This window comes from Haplochromis burtoni, unplaced genomic scaffold (assembly GCF_018398535.1).
Source record: "Haplochromis burtoni strain Fernald_Lab_line unplaced genomic scaffold, NCSU_Asbu1 Contig_53, whole genome shotgun sequence".
Classification (NCBI taxonomy): Eukaryota; Metazoa; Chordata; class Actinopteri; order Cichliformes; family Cichlidae; genus Haplochromis; species Haplochromis burtoni.
The window spans coordinates 1,862,115-1,881,567 of record NW_024582414.1 but is presented as its reverse complement, the minus strand read 5'-3'; the positions used below and the strand labels follow the sequence as shown (position 1 = coordinate 1,881,567).

The following is a 19,453-nucleotide window of genomic DNA, read 5'->3' as shown; positions in this document are numbered from 1 at the left end:
CTCCGTATCTCATTTATGAAATGCATAAGTGAAGCAGCTTTTCATTCAGGCAGAAATAAAGCTGCACAAAAACACGAAAGCACGTGTTTAAAAATCCCTTTGTGTGCTGCTGTTCCTCTGTAGATGTGTGGGTCAGTGTTGGCAGCTGTGGTCGGTCTGGTGGGGTCTGCCTACTGTTTCATCGTATCAGGGTATGCACTTCTGCAGGGCCCCCAATGCTTCACCTCGTATGGATGGTCGTATCCCTTTGCAGACCAAAAGGGCAGGTAAGGATACATCCTAGCGCTTTGTGTATGAAGATGTAGATGCCTGCATAGGTGCGTGTTTTGTGCGGCGTTGTGTAACAATCGTTTCGTTATCAGTTAATGTTGTCTATGAAATGTCATAAAGTAAGTATTCAGGTAAGATTTTGAAATGACTCGTGCAGTCTTTCGTGCTTTTCACTTTCGTATTCAGTTTATTATTTCAGCTCTCTTACGTCTTCTGAAAGATTATCAGTATTTTGAATACAAAGGTAATGTTTTAATATAAATACCTGTATAAAAACAAAACAAACAGAAAACCAACTGTATTTTTTACTGAGCTTTCTAGTACAGATGAAAAAGTTGTAACTCTAACTTATATTACTGCAACACTGGGTAATAAAAGAACGATTATTAAAAGCACGCTTTTACACAGAAACTGTGAAAAGAGATTATATCACATGCATTATTATTTACGCATTATTACTGTGTATTATATCAGGTAATTAAAATACAGAAGATCAGTCACCTTCAGTTGTGGGTCTCTGCCTTCACGTTTTTCTCCATTAACTGAAAAGCATGCTGGGATGACATCAGTTAACTTGACCGTTGAAGAATATCCCGTTTGGTTACCTTGAGAAAATTTGAACTGTGCATTTGTGCTGCTCGATTAGTTTTGCAGCATTTAGCTGAAGCTGAGCAGAGAGTATAGCCATTTACTGGTATAGTCTGGCATTTTTGCTCCATAACCAGCAGTTTGTACATGGCTGTAAACCCTATATTTCTATATATTAAGATCTTGACTATAGACTTGGTTAGATGTTGCAAAGTTGATGTTTTTCTGGAGTATAAATAATGTTGTCAATAATTGTATCATACACTCTAGTTATTGTCTGTGGCCTTTCAGGCTGAAATGATTTGTGCATTCATTTATTCTAAAAAAGCACCAGATTGTTGATTTGACCACTCTTAAAGCTTTTGCTCTCTCTCTGATAGTTTATTATGATTCTTCAGTCTACAAGTGACCTCCCCCACTTGCACTGTCCTCCCTTAAGGCCTCATCTTTAAAATTACAGTAGGAAAGCTTTTAATTTAACACTTTGAATCAACTCATCACATTTTGTCTGCTTCATTTATCAGTTCGCTTCAGTTTTATTTATGTAGCACCAAATCACAACAATAGTCTCCTTAAAGTGCTTAACCCTTTCATCCATAATGGACAGCTATTCAGAGGCAGTTTTCTTGTATTTGTGTCAGTGTTGATGGTTTACTTGCACATAAAAACCCCCACATTGGACACTGATATGTCACTCCATACTATAGCCTGCTGCCCAATGGTCATTTAAATTTCAGTCAGAACATGGTATATTGTGTTTAGGTGAAAACTAGAATTAAATTAAAGGATTTTAAGTGTTGCTTATAGTGCGGAAAATATGGCACCTAAGAAAAATACGCAACAGTAGGAAGGAAAAAGTCAGGCAGAACCAGGCTCAGGGAGGGGCAGCCATCTGCCGTGACCAGGTTGGGGTGATTTCTGCATTTGAGTCTTTGCTGCCTTTCTGGAGAGAATGTAGCACAACAGCACTTGCTCTAATTTTCTGGATCAGTTATGCCAGGGGTGTCAAACTCAAATACACAGTGGGCCAAAATTCAAAACTGGAACAAAGTCGTGGGCTAACATTAATATTTATTGGAAAAAAAAATCTTCCTCCAGATATAAGAATGAATCTTTTCTTATGGACTCAAATAAGTTTTGCTGGAAAACTGAATATGGAACAAGCAAAGCTTAATACTAAACAATATATATATAGTAGCTGTATAATACCAGTAGGCCAGCTCTAATAGTAATGTGGTATGGCTTCGCGGGCCAAATGTAATTAAGCTGCGGGCCAGAGTTTGACACCTATGAGTTATGCCTTCACCAGTTTGTGACTTGCTCTTTGATAATCACACTTACTCTCTGTCCCAGGTATCTTCTGCAGCCAGAAACGTGGACACGGTGCCTTCAGCCGGTTAACATCATAGAGTGGAACATCACTCTGCTGTGTGTCTTACTGGGCCTGGCAGTGCTGGAGTTCATCATCTGTCTCCTACAGCTGGGAAATGGCCTAGTCAACGCTGTCTGCCGGCCCTGCTGCTACAAGCAGGAGTACAGTCTTAATGCTTAGATTCACCTGCACAGACATACCACAGATGCATACAGATACAACCATATCGTACATGTACATTACAGTAATGGACACAAGCACAAAAGGAAGTCTCCACACATAACCTCACTGCAACGTGTGTGCGTGTGTGTGTTTGATTACAGCACCACATCTCCAGTCAGCCAGGTTAGATTTGTAATCAGTTTATTTTCAAGTTCAGTCAAAGTCACCAGTGGTGCCAGGATATGTGTCTGCAACAATGTAGCTCTGTATGACTTTTTTTTATTCCATAAGTAGGACATTGTAACCTACTTTAAAAGCAGGCATAGCAAGCCAACATGTACAGATAGTAAGAGAGGATGGGAGTATTAGGTTTACTGAAGTAAAGTCTGTCAAACGTGGTGCACAGGCTTGCTCAGTTTCTTCACTGTTATTTTATGTTGTATGCTACACAGCTGTGTTAACATTTTTAAGGCCTGAAGAGAACTACGTTAATAACAGAGCAATCAGTATCAAATCAACTGCCTGATATTGTTTGATAATGTGAACATTACCTTCTTTTGGGTATTTCCTTTCCATGGTTAATGGTGTTTTTGCAAGAAACAGTGCGTGTTGCCATGATTATAGTCTTTGAATGTGCCATCTTGGCTAAAATGAAGCACAGTGATGTGCCCTTTATGTCTAATTTTATTTTTGTGGTCCCAGGACTTGCAGTGTGTTGGATCACACATGCAACACAATCCGATTTTCTTTTTGTGCATGTGTGTGTGTGTGTGTGCGTGTATGTTTTTACATCTATTTTAATTTTCAGTATACTTTGTTGTAAATTGTTGTCTTAATGTTTCTCAGATGCTAGTCCAGTGTTAACAAACATTATATATATATATATATACACACACACACACACACACACACACACACACACACACACACACACACACACACACACACACACACACATATATTTTAGTGGCATATTTTTATAATGTATGGTTTGTTTGTGCTGCCTTGAATAAAAATGAACAATTTCTGTTTTATATGTATGCATCCAGAGTTTTTTTATTATTTAAAAACAAAACAAAAAATCAAACTGTTGCTTCTGTAGAGGGGAAATATCCCAGACGCAAATGCAATCATGTCCTTTGAGGTCAAAATGTGGATTTTTTTGTGTGCAGCTCCTGTGGTGTGTTGTAATCAATACTAGTGAGTAATGAGTACTAGAGTTTCCAGAGTTGACTGATACTGATATTTATCAGATTGAGTAATTGTTGCCTTTAACCCTGAGAGCCATGCAAATTGGTGCTCATTTTTTTTAGCAGTGTCCCCTCCCTAAACTGTGTGCACAGCGACCGTTTTCTCCTTGTTCTGAGAACCTTTACACAAAGATAAATTAGGAATAGTATTAATTAATTATCATAAACTGACTTTTAGCAAAGTAAACGCACAAGTAATGAACCCAAACACAGAGACATCTTTATTGGCTCAGTGAAATGAATCTGGTTGTGACACAAGGTCGTTTTCAACATTTAACCCCTTGCATTTAAAATCAAACATTTACTCAAAAGTCCACTTTTACGTAATTGGCTAAATATAACGTCACTGGATTTTTTTGCTGAACAGAAAAAAACTCCGATTTGACACAGATAAGAATCTTTGGATTCTTAAACGAACGATGTTGATTTTTAAAAACTTTATTTTGAGCTGTAGTGAAAATCTACAAGGGAGTAAATGATGAAGGTTAAGACTAATCTCTTGGTGTTTGGATTTACGAGAACAAAACTGTTTGTGTTCTTATGCAAGTCTCGCCTGCTGATCGAACACCTGGCAGTCTGATGGTCAGTGACCCCTCGGTCCTGCTTGGCTCAGCCTGCGAGTCATCTGACGCAGTATAAAGACACAGAGCTTTAAACGTCGCTGAGACACACTGGTTGACAAACATCCAAGACTTTTAATTCTCTGCGCCGTGGGTCTTTATCTTCAAGTTCTGCGAGAGTATTAATAATAATTCAAATAAAACCAAGAGTCATCATTATCATTATCACCACTGTCAGCTTTTATTTTGGACAAAAATGCTGAGGCTGGATTTAAGGGCTGTTTTGCTGTTGTTTTGTGTGGTAACATGTGTTTCCGGGATGAGACGAGAGTACTTTCTAAAGATAGAAGAGGTGTCGTGGAACTATGCTCCAACTGGGATGAACATCATCCAAAACCGCTCAATCCAGGACGATGAGTAAGTGCGCACGATACATTTTCCATTTTATCACAGAGTCATAAATCAATATGAAATAAAGAATCAAAATGGGTACAATTAACCCCCCCCCAACACGACATGTTAATATTTGCTTCAACAGCAATTGACAAACAGGAATGATCACATATGGTCAGCAGATACTAATATAAGAACACAGTTATAGCCTACTGAACGCATTGCACTGCATATGACAATATATAAGTTAATATGAAGACACTGTGATGAAAAAATGGCAACTATATATTTATAAATGTACTTCTTGGATAATTTGGTATCCTGGTGTTGCTCATGCTGAATCACTGTCATGGGTTATTGGTTATTTACGTGTACCATCACAGTGTTGGTACACGTGCTTCATCTTGTAGTCACAGGACCAGACTTATCAGCATAAAATCAGTTTTTGGTGATAAAAAACTACTTATTATTTATTATAGAGGTGGAACGTAAACTTTGCCCGGTGCTTTTGCAGCTGGCCTTTTGCACGTGTATTTGTAGGAGTTTTTCTTTATTTAATATTTAAACGAATCATGCAAAATTGATTCATTAAGTGTTATTCATTTGGAGCGAGAGGAAGGCTTGGAGCTGTTAGAGCAGTGTGAAAATTTTTAATCTGTCCCGTAACCCTTTCTTATTCCTGTAGCAGAATCTCAGTTGTGCTCCTCTATGAAAACCTACTGGGCTTGTTACGAAATGATGAGAATCGAGCTGATCTGAACTTCACACGTATACAAAAGATTTGTGTATACGTTGTTTTACTGTTAGCCAAGTTACTTTTTATAGTGAGCTGATAAGTTTGAAGTCTGACATTTTTACCCAATAAAACGTCTCTGCATGTCTTTCCTCGACAGTCACTCTGTATTTTTTTCTGTCTTTCTTTACTTCTCTATGTCACCGCTGTTATATCACATATTGAAATGTCTGTCGGGGAATGTATGAGTGTGTTGGATTAAATGGTAAATGGCCTGCATTTGTATAGCGCTTTTCTAGTCCATAGGACCCCAAAGATCTTGCAATAGCCTACATAGCAGGCTTTTCATATGCATCTCTACGCACAGCCTCACACAGCGCGTGTAACGGTGTTACTCAACACGTTGTCATTCCCGACGCGTTGGTACGTTTCGCTGTGGGAGTGAGAACGGTCTCGTTACTCGATGCGCACAGTCACGCAGTTGAGCACTTACTAACAGTATCATCATTAGCACTCAATTGTGTTTTATGTTCTTCTACACATCATATATCTTATTACAGATTTCGGTGTATTTGGGAAGTGTTCGCCAAAGTGCAGCCTTTCTCTTGGATAAATCGCGCTCCAGTCTCATATATTTTATTTTATTCATATATATCAAAGCATAAGCATATATCAAACATATAGATTCCTTTCCAGCTTCCCCTCTCTTATCTCATTTGCGGTGCTATTTCAGGAAGAAAGATCCTGCGCATTTTTGCCATTGGGACCTTAACCTTTTAGTAAATCTGACCCATGATGTCATTTGTGGAAAAAAGAGCGTTAGAGACACTCAGTCTCTCTAGAAGCTTTACGTGTTTTAACTTACATAAGGACACATACACAAAACCACTCTCATGCATCTCTGCCTGAACCCCTCAACAGAGAAGCCTCCGTCTTTTTAAAGAGCGGTCCGCAGCGTATCGGCTCAACCTACAAGAAGGCTGTTTATAAGCAGTACAGCGACGCCACCTACAGGACGGAGTTGACAAAAGCAGAATGGCTGGGTTACCTCGGACCTCTGTTGATGGCTGAGGAGGGCGATACACTGATTGTCCACCTGAAGAACACAGCGTCCAGACCTTACAGCGCCCACCCACATGGTCTGAACTATACTAAAGGCAACGAGGGTGAGAAATGCACAAACGGACGTACTACTAGAGTGGAGTGGAAAGGTTAACACATGCGTGTGACTGTGACTGTGTTTGTGGGTTCACTCCTCAGGAGCACTCTACCCAGATGGCACGGGTCCAGAGCTGAAGCGAGATGATTCGGTACCTCCTGGTCAAACAGTGACCTATGAGTGGACCCTCGCAGAATCCCACAGCCCAACATCACATGACAGCAACTGCATGACCAGATTCTACCATTCCCACGTCAGCCCGCCAAAAGACATCAACTCAGGGTTGATAGGGCCCCTCATCGTCTGTAAGAGAGGTACATTTACTCCACTAAATTTACTTAAGTACAACTTTAATATATTTTATTTATAGTCCAGTGTCTTTCAGAGCCAAACATTCTACCTTTTACTCTTGTTAACATTATGTAACTATGTTTACATTATAGATCCATAATAGAACACAATAGACAGTTTTTAAAAACGTGTTTATTTTTATATTTATATCTATTTTTCATCCCCCTTTTCTTTTGTTTTGGAAAGCACTGCCTGTCTTTCTAAATGTCCTCTCCTCTGCAGGAACTCTGGACTTACATGGCGATAGTTCAGCAGACTACCAGTATGCTCTGCTGTTCATGGTGTCAGATGAGAACTTCAGCTGGTACCTGGATGAAAACATCAGGACATACATCACAAATCCTGCCAGAAACCTGAAGGAGGACGAAGACTTCATTGAGAGCAACAAGATGCATGGTGAGAGGAAGCATCAGAATCAGAAAGACTTTATTTATCCCAATTAACATATCATGCTAACAATTAGCATATCACCAGCATACACACTTACAAGCTTGCATTTGCATCCCTGCACCATTTTACCCTCGCTATGTATTACAGGTATTAATGGTTTGCTGTATGGTAATCTTCGTGGACTGAGCATGTGCCAAGGCAACAAGATCCAGTGGCATTTGTTTGCATTAGGCAATGAGGTAATCTATGTTATATTATCACATCTCTATTCTTAATATTACTGTTACAGAGAATATTTTCAAAACATTAAACTGAGCATTTAATCTAAACATTTAGGTCAATTTATAATGTTTACAAACATTTAGAAGAACAGGTTGGTTCTTTTAGGGGGTTCCAAAGTGGATCATTTGCCTCTATCTCACCCTGTTCCCTGCTCACACTGACCCTCCTCTTTCACTTTATACATGAATCTTCTCTGTTGTCTTCCTCTTTCTCTCCTGCCTTTCCTTCCTCTGCACATGTCCATAATATCTCCATCTCGTCTCTTGAACTTTGCCTCCAAACAGCTTAACCTGAGCTGTCCTTCTGATGAACTCATTTCTAATACGGTCCATTCTGGCCACTCCCCCCAAAAATCTCAACACCTCCAGCTTGGCCTCCTGTCTTTTCATTAGTGCCACAGTCTCCAAACCATCCATCACTACTATCTTGGAAACCTTCCCTTTCACTCTTGCTGCTATCCTTCTGTCACAAATCACCCTGACACTCATCTCCAAGCACACTCCACCCTGTCTACACTCTCTTCTTCACCTTTCTTGTGTGCTGTCTGTTGTTTTGGATGGTTGGCTCAAGGTATTTAATTAAACTTGTCCATCTTCCCTCCCTCTACTCCTTGCATGTTCACCTTTCCACCTGCCTCACTCTCATTAACACACATGTTTCTGCTGACATTCCTCTTCTCTCCACCTCTCCAGGCTCTCTTCCACCTACTTTCAACTCTCAGGAGACAGTCTTTCAAAGACAGAAGGGGCTGTGGGCATTATCCTAATTGTTGCTAACTAAACCATGAGACACCTGCAAATACAGTCAGTCTCACAGCTTGTGCTTTCAAAGGTTCAGCTTTTTTAAGGATTTAAGTTTGCCTTGCTGAGACTGTTGCAGAAGTTTTCTACTGATAGTCTTTAATCAGATAAGGTTCAAGTTTAATAAAAATGTGAGCATGTGTTACTTTCTGTGGTACAGATTGCTTTCATTATTATTATTGCTAGTTTCAGAATTGCAAAAAGGATTTCTAGTACATTCACCTCCTTGTGTAACATTATTGAAATATTATTTATCTACAGGTGGACATGCATTCAGTCCATTTCCATGGTCAGATCCTGACCACTATGAACCATCATACAGACACAATCAGTCTTTTTCCTGCTTTGAGCACCACGGCGGAAATGGTAGCTGACAACCCAGGACACTGGCTGCTGGCATGTAGTGTCAATGACCATCTGATGGGTGAGATTATGAATTACAATTCAGGGAAGGATACATTTCTGCACACCGATTAATAATGTATTCAACATTGTTTTTTTGTGCTTTTGTCCAGCTGGAATGCAGGCTTTGTTTGAGATAAAGAAGTGCTTCCCCAATGTCCACAAGCCCCGGCCTTATGGAGAGCAGCGACAGTACTTCATTGCCGCTGAAGAAGAAGTTTGGGACTATGCTCCTACAGTGCCTACAGATGGGTTAGTTACTGTACAAACTGACAGGAATGGAGAGGACTGCTGGTCTGCAGAGATCTTTCTTAATTTGAACTTTGCTTTTGTGTGAGCAGTGCGGCAGAAACGTTTGTAACCCGAGGTCGAAACCGCATTGGAAGCCGCTATAAAAAGGTTCGCTATGTGGAGTACACTGACAACACCTTCATGACAAAGATGCTCCGCAGCCCAGAGGACCAGCACCTTGGAATTCTGGGTAATTCAAGCTTGCGTGGTTTTGGAAAGTTTGATGTTGCTAAAATCTGAAAACAACAACAACAAAAAAAACAAACCCAAAACCCAGAAACGAAACACACACACACACACACACACACACACACACACACACACACACACACACAGCTTCTCTGGAACAAGTAATGAAATCATTTTTTGATTTTAATAAAGTGAGACAATAATTAGAGCAGCCAAGTGCCAATGTTAAAAATAAAAACACAAAACAATGCAGTTGTTTCTTAATTAGTAATTACCATGGCTCGGTTCTGTCATTGATCAGTAAGTTACGGCCTCGCTTTATTTAATCAGTTTGACAGTTCGCTCTAAGCAAAGATTACATCAAATTTCAGAGTTCATTCATACTGTAACGTTCCCATATGTTCTCAACAACCAGACGTTTTGATCTCAGTTTGTCCGTTTATTCGGTAACACAGGCCACTCTGGGGAGAGTGCTCTCGTACAACACCTCACTTCTGCCCCGCACAGTCACACAACAACATGGACCCCCCCTCCCCTTCCTGCACACATTAACTCCCTTTTTTCCTGCAGCACAACCAAACATGTATCTTAAAGAAATAACAACAGTGTCAACCTGTCACTGTAAAATAACATTTAACCATCGTTACAATACCTTTCGAGCTATTGCGTTTGCAGACAGAATGACACAAGCGCACAAACGCTAACAAAACCATAATTGCCTCAGTTAATTACAGGTTTTTTGAATGAATTGCTTGTCAGAAATACAGTTATTGCAATTCAAAAGCACAGCAGAGCTGTGGAACATTTCCAAAAACTGCCTTAACTCATATTTGAACAAACTCATTTGGTTTAGTGTCTTAAACCATGTTGATAATCCCTCTAATTTTATGAGCTGTTATTATTAAAAACTATATTGCACCCTAACAGCATCTTATGCACGTTGCACGTTAATGTTTCCAGGTCCTGTGTTGAAGGCTGAAGAGAAAGACACTATCAGGGTGGTGTTCAAGAACAAAGCCAGTCGGCCTTACACAATACAACCTCATGGAGTACAGTACAGCGTGGAACAGGATGGCACACTGTATCACAATGAGTTGGAAGGTTAATGGATGTACATTCATAAGTAATGCTATCAGTGCTAATATCTGTTTCATCCATCTGAACTCCTCTTCTTTTCCTCTCTTCAGAGTCTTATACAGATAAGAAACTGCGGGAGCTGAAGAGGCTGCCAAGTAAGTGGAAGTCTGCAGTTGGAGTACCATTTAGCATTTTGTTGATGCTGTTATTATTGCTAATGAGAATTCGCCATTTCTCTGTGGAAATGCGTGAGTAGGGGTGGTGACTCCTCCCCCTGCTGCTCTGGTCAGACCTGGGATGGTGCACATCTATGAGTGGATGGTGCCTGTAGGTGCTGGACCCGTAGAAGGGGAGGCTGACTGTCTGACCTATCTGTACTACTCTGCTGTGGACCCTGTTAAAGATACCAGCTCTGGACTGGTGGGGCCACTTCTCATTTGTCGACCTAAATCGCTGAAGAAGGGAGTACAGGTGAGAGGAAAGACAAAAAAACCCCAGCAAGTCAACATATTGTGTGGTTCAGGTTACAGAGCAAGTTACATCCTCCTGAATTTGGTATTATAAAGGTAGATATATTTGGAATAAAATGATTCACACCAGGCTGTGCAGTGGACATATAAATGTTTTTTAAATTCAAATAGAATTATCAGTAAATTACACAGAAAATATTGATGACACAGGACTCGTTCTGCTGGCCTGAAACACGTGTCTTGTGTTAGACTGAAAAAATGTTGCAGTTTCTTATAACAAAAAGAATGAATCTTCCTGACATCCTGATATTCCTGACAGTGGCATCCAAAGAGGCGGATCGTCTTAAAATCAATAAAATGTGCTTTTGGCTTTAGTCATCGACTATCCACGGCTCCTGTCTCCAGCCTGGAAAATCTCTTCCTAACCTGAGTGTTCAGTCCCACTCTAACATCACAGAAAAGAAAAAAAAACAATGTTTTGTAGCCTTACTGGATTAATGAAGCAAAATCATCACCTCTTCACCTCTCTCTCTTTTCATGCAGAAAAACTATAATAAAGAGTTTCACCTCATGGCCACTGTATTTGATGAGAACCTGAGCTGGTATCTTGATGACAACATTAGGACTTTCACTACTGCTCCCAACACTGTCAACAAGGAGGACGAGGGCTTCATCGAGAGCAACAAAATGCATGGTGGGTACAGTGTGAAGTTTCATTTTAGTCACCATGTAATAGTTAAATTGGGGACAGCTATTATTATCAACTAATGTCCCTTTACTGACTCAGCAATTCACCATAACGTACCTAATCTCTGTGTGTAATATTTCTGTGAATTTCTTTTTAGCCATCAATGGGTTCGTGTATAACAATCTCCCAGGGCTGACCATGTGTAAGGGCGATAAAGTATCATGGCACCTGTCAGGACTGGGGTCAGAGACAGACATCATCAGTCTCTACTTCCAGGGCAACCGTTTCATCTATGAGCAGAACAGACGGGACACCATCAGCGTATTCCCTCACATCTCACACACTGTCACTATGGAGCCGGACAGCATGGGTATGGAGCTTTGAACCCTTATTTATGTTGTTCTGTTTAGTTACACTTTAGGTGTGGCCCATGCATACAAAAAAGTAAAAGCCCAAAGTTCAAGTTCAGATGAAATATAGAGGAAGATGGGTTGAATTGATTTATTGGCAGCTACAGCAGCTGCCAATAGGAAACTTACATTAATAATTTGAAAATGATTGACACTACTCTCTCTTTTATTTTAAACAGAATGGCATCACAACAAAACAGATTAAACTTAATTAAAAATGTCCGACTATCTGCTGGTCTGACCTAGCAGACACATGGATTTACCTAGATGGGTGATGTCAAAGATGCACCCTGTGGGCCAGAACTGGTCTAATCAAAGGTCCACTGAATACTTTTTGAAATAAATAAAAAAAATATAAATAAAACTGAATTGAATTGAAGTTGCCATGACAGCGGTGTTAAGAACCATTGAAGTGGACATGAAACACTAAATGTATTAAGGTTAATTTATCCCATGGAGTAGCGCCATGTCTGTGAAGCTGGGTTTAATAAATAAGTGCTTGAAGTTACAGTTTCTAGAGCATGTGTAGCGCCGTTTTGTCCGAGTAAAGAATGTGACATCACTGGGTTGGTCTAGTTGGCTGTTGCTATCAGTCTTACATTAATTTATTAGCTAACTACAGCAGCGACAGAACTGATAATTCAGTGGAAAACAAGACTAAAACTAAAAATCAGTCGAATGACCTTCATGCAATTTAACCCCCAGTACTACTGAGGTTCTGTCTTTTCCCAAGCAAATGCAAACAGTTTACAACATATCATATTACTATGTGTGCATCATGCCATGAATATAAGTAGGTTTCCTACCGAAGCATGATTAGGAATCTTAACATCCATCAGCATGAGTCACTCTGATACATAAGCCTGAATCATTGCTGAATTTACATTTACAGCCTTCTTACTCAAAGACATTACCCTGAGGAAATGTACTTAAGTCAGGGAGCTATGCTGGTGCATTTCTTTGATTTGTGACAGATTAGCACACACATATCCATTGATGGCTGCACACAAACATGCACACATTGATTTGTGACAGTAGGTTGCAGTTCTTAGTAGACTGACTCAGTGCACAAAAGCTAAAAGGTACTGTTGAAATGTTACATATTTTTAAGGCATCACAGACTGTTCATCATTTGTTTTGTTGGATAGTTCAGTAAATGGGAATGATTTCAGTAAACATGAAATACAATTACCCTTACTATGACCTTGGCCATTAAATCTTCAAGAAGTGTTGAGTGAGAAGACTTGAGAGCTAATTCCAAAAAAAGGACAAGTGTCATGATTTGGTGCATTGCAGACTGAGCTAGGAAGGTAAAAAAAAAGTGTTAAGAAACAACAACATTTGGACAAAACAACAAAACCAGAGAATTTAGTCAAAAGAGCACATTTGTAAATCCAACAGTCACATTGTGTGTTACCGTATCTGCGTGTGTGTATGTGTTTTAGGTCAGTTTGAGGTGGTGTCTGCTACAGTGAACCATTACCGTAATGGGATGAGGGCCAACTACACGGTAGAGAAGTGCAGCATACTTCATCGTCAGAGTGAGATGATGTTACATTCAAAAACCTACTACATCGCTGCCATGGAAATAGACTGGGACTACGCTCCAAACCGCACCTGGGAGGTGGAGATGTTCCGCGGCATGGAGAGGTATCAGCTGTAGGGCACGAGCCTGAGAGCTCAAATACAGTATACCAGCAGCACATATATGTAACTCTTGTGCGTCTACCTTTATACAGTATACATTATGTATTACATGTTTACGTTATGAAGCTTATGAAACATCACAGAAAACAATAACAAATTTAGTAAAGTTTAGGGAAAAAAAGTGTCCCATTGTTACATGAGAATGCTCATTACTCTAAACATGCAGACTCTGAGTATCTTAATGCCTTTTATGGTAATAAACTGCTTTTGGACATTACAATAGGAACACAAAAATAACAGTGACCAACCAAACAGATGTCAGTATTATATTATAAAGTTTATTCTGTATATAGCAGAGCACTATACTATTTTTAGGATATGAAACTGTCGTAGATTGTGGTAGGAGCACTGAGAAAGAATTAAATAGTAATGCTGGCAAATCGAGTTTTCTTTGGTTGCCTCTTATATAACAGTGAAAACTTGTTATAGTGGAACTGCAGCTGTTTTAGTAAATCAAAATGTGTTGGTGACTCTCTCGCTGCAGTCCTGCCCCCGTCTTTCTGGACAAGCAGGGTGGATTCATAGGCTCTCGTTACAAGAAGGTCGTCTACCGACAGTTCACCAGTGACAAGTTTACCAAACAGGTCGAAAGAACCGCTGACATGGAGCATCTCGGCATTATGGGTGAGTATATCGAAGAGACCACTGACACATACTGTACAAATTCATATTTTTCCATAAAGTTTTTGAAGCTCTGAAGAGAATATATTGTTGGTGCAGTAAAAGCCACTGATTGTGCTACATATTGTAAATAACACATGATTAATCGTGTAACGTCTTAAGCTCCAGTTGGTACTTAAAACATTTGCCTTCTCTTTAGGTCCAATGATTCACGCTAATGTTGGAGACAAAGTTAAGGTGGTTTTCAAGAACATGGCAACCAGACCTTATTCCATTCATGCACACGGAGTCAAAACAGAAAACCCCAGCGTCCACCAAACCCAACCAGGTACAGAAATGCCTAGAAATAATAGAAGCGGATGGAACAAAGGGACACAATCAATAAACAATTTCAGTCACTGTGGAACTTTTTTATGACTTCAGCAGAATAAATGTGTTTTTTTGAGAACATAGAAAGGGCATACAGTATTCCCTCTACTCTTCTTTTCTCTAATGGATTATGCCATGTTCTTAATGTATAAATGGTGTCCAAAACATTGAAAACTACAATGTGTTTCTCAGGTGAAATTCACACCTACTACTGGTATGTCAACAAGAACACTGGACCAACAACAGAGCAAGAGGAGTGCTCTGTGTCAGCGTACTACTCTACTGTTGATGTTGCAAAGGTACGATGATGTAGACAAGTCAAACACAGCACAGGCAATAACAAGTACTCACAGACTTACATGTTGTCCCCCTGCCCCTCCAGGACCTTTACAGCGGACTGATTGGTCCATTAGTCGTCTGCCGCCGTAGTTGGGGCAGGTGAGTATCTACATGTTCTGCTTGATGTACAGCGCAGCACACATTCTGTTTATGCAGTACCACATAATAAAGTATGATAAAATATTTGCGTCTTCCAGGACTTTAGGACTGAAGAAGGAAGTGGAAGAGTTTGCACTGCTTTTCCTGGTTTTTGACGAGAATGAGAGTTGGTAAGTAGCAGATAGATTCCCTTTGAAACCTCTGCTTCCTCTATTCAGCGGGCAATACATGCTAAAATGACACAAATTTGAAGTAAAAGGATCCAACCCAATTTCTTAATTCCAATTCAAAATTACATAATCCTCCTCGACAAAACCTAAAATTCCAGTAAGAGATAACAAGTATTATGATGGTGGTCATCAGCTTCAGGCTCTGTATGCACTCTGCGCATTTAAAGGGGCGTTTCACAAGCCACGTGACTTCTCAAAGGAGTCCACACAAAACGATTCCCAGGAGTGTCCCCTCCTGATAACTAGAGATGTTATCAGGTGATAAAATGCTGAACATTACATAACATAACATTACAATAAATTACAAATTTATGGAGATTGATTGTGCAGAAAAAACATTGATCTTTAAAGAAAAAAAAAACTTTACCCTGCACAGAGCTGTAAAATAAACATTTTAATTCAAGTTAACTATTTTATCACCGATTGAGCCTCTGTTTGTTTGTTAATAAGTAATCATAAGAAGTATATCAGTATGATAAGTAATTATTAGTTATTTCTTTTTTATGAAACAGAAAACTCTGACTTTAAACTCAACACAGCTCACTAAGCCATTAATCTCACTTTGTAGGACAGTCCTCAGGAGGACAGTGACTACTACTGCAAATTCATGAACCAAACCCCAAAAAACAAAAAGAATGAAACCCATTCCTAGAAAATCACAAGGTAATGGGGCGACCGTAGTTTATGTGGTTGGGAAGCTCATCTGTAACCGGAAGGTTGCCGGTTCAAACCCCCAGCTCTCTCTGTCCTGGTCGTTGTGTCCTTGAGCAAGACACTGTACCTTACCGCCTACTGGTGTTGGCCAGAGGGGCCGATGGCGTGATATGGCAGCCTCGCTTCTATCAGTCTGCCCCAGGGCAGCTGTGGCTACAACTGTGGTTTGCCTGCACCAGTGTGTGAATGTGAGAGTGAATGAATAGCGGAATTGTAAAGCGCTTTGGGTGCCCATATAAATGCAATCCATTATTAAAGAAAAAACAGAGCCTCAGTCACAAAAGAGGAAATAAAAACATCGATCCAACACTAAATACGCAAACAGAATTCTAAAACAGAAGCAGAGATCCACTCTGAGGACCAGGACAGCAGGATATGATGCTTAGCTGAATTTTCCTGCAGCGCCGCCTGAAACAGGAAGGGCTGTATATTTATGACTGCTGCTTAAACTACAGGTATCTGGATGAAAACATCAGAGCGCAGATCAGGAACCCTCGCCCAAACTTAAAGGATGATGAAGACTTTATAGAGAGCAACAAAATGCACGGTGAGACAAGCAGACACGTACAAAAGGATTTTTGAACATTTTTGTTTTTCCATCTACACATAAAAATATATATTTTTTCTTTACAATGTGTGCATGTTTGTGTGCAGCCATCAATGGATATGTGTATGCTAACCTGAATGGTCTGAACATGGAGGTGGACGATAAGGTGTACTGGTACCTAATGGGAATGGGCAATGAAGTGGACATACACACAGCACACTGGCATGGCCATAGTGTGGAATATAAGGTATATAGAAATGATTCAAAAATACCCTCTCACACAATCACACAGTATATAAACGCAGTTCACAAATGCTCTTTTCTCTGCAGCTGGGTGGAGGTGCTCACCGTGCTGATGTGTATGAGCTGTTTCCAGCCACCTTTCAGGTGAGATTTCAAAGGAATGGCTTCTTTTAAGAGCTGAGTCTTTCCTCTTTGACGTTAAGGTCTGGTGTGTTTCACTTTAACACTAGCATGAAGGTGGATGACTTTAATTGCATGTGGTCAACCATCCAAAGGAAGAGAGAAGAGAGGTTATGAAGAGAGTGCAAGCAGGGAGGAGTGGGCGGAGATGAGTGAAAGTTAGAGAGACACGGCTGAAATGCACTAAATATACACATAAGGTAACAAGGAAATGGCACACAGGATGGAGACACAGCTGAACCTAATTAGACAAGGCAACGGGGAAGCAAAACCAGATATGTGAAACATGGAAACACAAGACCTACACAATAAAACAGGAAACTGGGGAACATGACACAGGAGTGAAGAATAGGCAGACGAGAGACATGTTGGACCAGGGAAAAATGGATAAACCACAAGGAGGAGAAACAAGACACAACACACATAAGCACAAACACAGAATGGGGGCAAAGACATGAGGGGAGCCTAAATGTACAACGGTAAACATGGTGGTAATCCTGAGGTTATTCTAAGAATAATAAACCATCACACAACAAGTCATAAAAACACAAGAGACACAAAAAGCTGGGTCAAAAGCACCCAGAACCATGACAACCACCTTAAAACACAAATTCTAAGCAATTTATCCAACAGAATTAGGAAATTGAACTCTAATTGTGCAGCTATTGAGTCATGTGATTTTCTATCTACTTTCTTTTCAGACAGTAAAGATGCGTCCTCAGTATCCTGGTACCTGGCTGCTCCACTGTCACGTCACAGACCACATTAAAGCTGGCATGGAAGCCATGTACACTGTTACTGAAAAACGTAAGGAACCAGTCTGAGCAGAAAAAAACAGGCAAATAAAAATGAGGATGCTGTGTTGGTGATAACTTGTTTGTTTGTCTTTGACAGCAAAGAAGAGTGGAATCTTTGGCTGAAGGAAAAGTGAGAGACGAGTAAAAGGACGATGTCAGTGCCTCAGTTTACTAAATGCCTCCGTTAATGATGCATAGCAGAAACTTAACATGGAATCAAGCATTACCAACAGTTATTGTATAATAAAATGTCTTTTTTATAATCATTTTTGCTCAGTAACTTTTCTAAAGACTGCCAGACTGTAGTGAAAAAATAATTAAAAAATAAATTTAAAAGCAAAGTTACTGTGTTTGGGTCTCAGTATCAGTACCAGGGGACACTGTGGCCTTACAGTTCACATTTATGGAGCCATCAGTCACAGTTGTCAAGATTGTCTGTTTGTGTGTGTGTGTGTGTGTGTGTGTGTGTGTGTAGTCTTTCCTTTTTAAGTATATGATTTGGTAATTGTGTTTGACAAAAAAAATATCTGATTTGATGAGATTATCAATTCGATTCGATTCAATTCAATTTTATTTATATAGCGCCAAATCACAACAAAAGATGCCCCAAGGCGCTTCATAGATACAGAGAAAAACCCAACAATCATATGACCCCCTATGAGCAAGCACTTTGGCGACAGTGGGAAGGAAAAACTCCCTTTTAACAGGAAGAAACCTCCGGCAGAACCAGGCTCAGGGAGGGGCGGGGCCATCTGCTGCGACCGGTTGGGGTGAGAGAAGGAAGACAGGATAAAGACATGCTGTGGAAGAGAGACAGAGGTTAATAACAGATATGATTCAATGCAGAGAGGTCTATTAACACATAGTGAGTGAGAAAGGTGACTGGAAAGGAAAAACTCAATGCATCATGGGAATCCCCGGCAGCCTACGTCTATTGCAGCATAACTAAGGGAGGATTCAGGGTCACCTGGTCCAGCCCTAACTATATGCTTTAGCAAAAAGGAAAGTTTTAAGCCTAATCTTAAAAGTAGAGATAGTGTCTGTCTCCTGAATCCAAACTGGAAGCTGGTTCCACAGAAGAGGGGCCTGAAAACTGAAGGCTCTGCCTCCCATTCTACTTTTAAATACTCTAGGAACAACAAGTAGGCCTGCAGAGCGAGAGCGAAGTGCTCTAATAGGGTGATATGGTACTACAAGGTCATTAAGATAAGATGGGGCCTGATTATTTAAGACCTTGTATGTGAGGAGCAGGATTTTGAATTCAATTCTGGATTTAACAGGAAGCCAATGAAGGGAAGCCAAAACAGGAGAAATCTGCTCTCTCTTTCTAGTCCCTGTCAGGACTCTTGCTGCAGCATTTTGGATTAGCTGAAGGCTTTTCAGGAGTTTTTAGGACATTCCTGATAATAATGAATTACAGTAGTCCAGCCTGGAAGTAACAAATGCATGAACTAGTTTTTCAGCGTCACTAAGAGACAGGATATTTCTAACTTTAGAGATGTTGCACAAATGAAAGAAAGCAGGCTTACATATTTGTTTAATATGTGGATTGAAGGACATGTCTTGGTCAAAAATGACTCCAAGGTTCCTCACAGTATAACTGGAGGCCAAGGTAATGCCATCCAGAGTAAGAATCTGGTTACATACCATATTTCTAAGATTTTCAGGGCCGAGTACAATAACCTCAGATTTATTCACGGCTTTTTTTTGAATTTTTTTTTTTTTTTTTTTTTTTTTTTTTTTTTAAAAATTAGTCCCTTTCCCTTCCCT

The 19,453-nt window shown here is 40.0% G+C and overlaps 2 protein-coding genes across 2 annotated transcripts in view; both read left to right on the top strand.

Moving 5' to 3' along the window:
• Positions 1-3,309, top strand: part of tm4sf18 (transmembrane 4 L six family member 18) — a 7,075-nt gene extending 3,766 nt beyond the window's left edge. Inside the window, exons 3-4 of the mRNA XM_005923888.3 lie at positions 124-266; positions 2,212-3,309. Coding sequence (XP_005923950.1) covers positions 124-266; positions 2,212-2,410 — 342 coding nt within the window. The 3' untranslated portion in view covers positions 2,411-3,309. The remainder of the gene's footprint in view (positions 1-123; positions 267-2,211) is intronic.
• Positions 3,310-4,286: 977 nt separating this feature from the next.
• cp (ceruloplasmin) lies at positions 4,287-18,019 on the top strand. The gene is made up of 24 exons (XM_005923887.2): positions 4,287-4,619; positions 6,250-6,494; positions 6,589-6,801; positions 7,061-7,234; positions 7,376-7,467; positions 8,572-8,734; positions 8,826-8,964; positions 9,054-9,193; positions 10,153-10,293; positions 10,380-10,424; positions 10,526-10,740; positions 11,283-11,433; positions 11,585-11,797; positions 13,283-13,487; positions 14,029-14,168; positions 14,365-14,493; positions 14,727-14,833; positions 14,917-14,972; positions 15,071-15,142; positions 16,372-16,463; positions 16,571-16,710; positions 16,794-16,850; positions 17,588-17,693; positions 17,781-18,019. The coding sequence occupies exons 1-24, from the start codon at positions 4,459-4,461 to the stop codon at positions 17,804-17,806; spliced, it is 3,222 nt and encodes a 1,073-aa protein (XP_005923949.1). The 5' UTR covers positions 4,287-4,458; the 3' UTR covers positions 17,807-18,019.
• Positions 18,020-19,453: the final 1,434 nt, after the last annotated feature.

Coding starts and splice junctions, on each gene's coding strand:
- cp (XM_005923887.2), top strand. CDS start 4,459: ATGCTGAGGCTGGATTTAAGGGCTGTTTTGCTGTTGTTTTGTGTGGTA. Junction 14,169..14,364: donor GGAGCATCTCGGCATTATGG/GTGAGTATATCG, acceptor CCTTCTCTTTAG/GTCCAATGATTCACGCTAAT. Junction 17,694..17,780: donor GTACACTGTTACTGAAAAAC/GTAAGGAACCAG, acceptor TGTCTTTGACAG/CAAAGAAGAGTGGAATCTTT.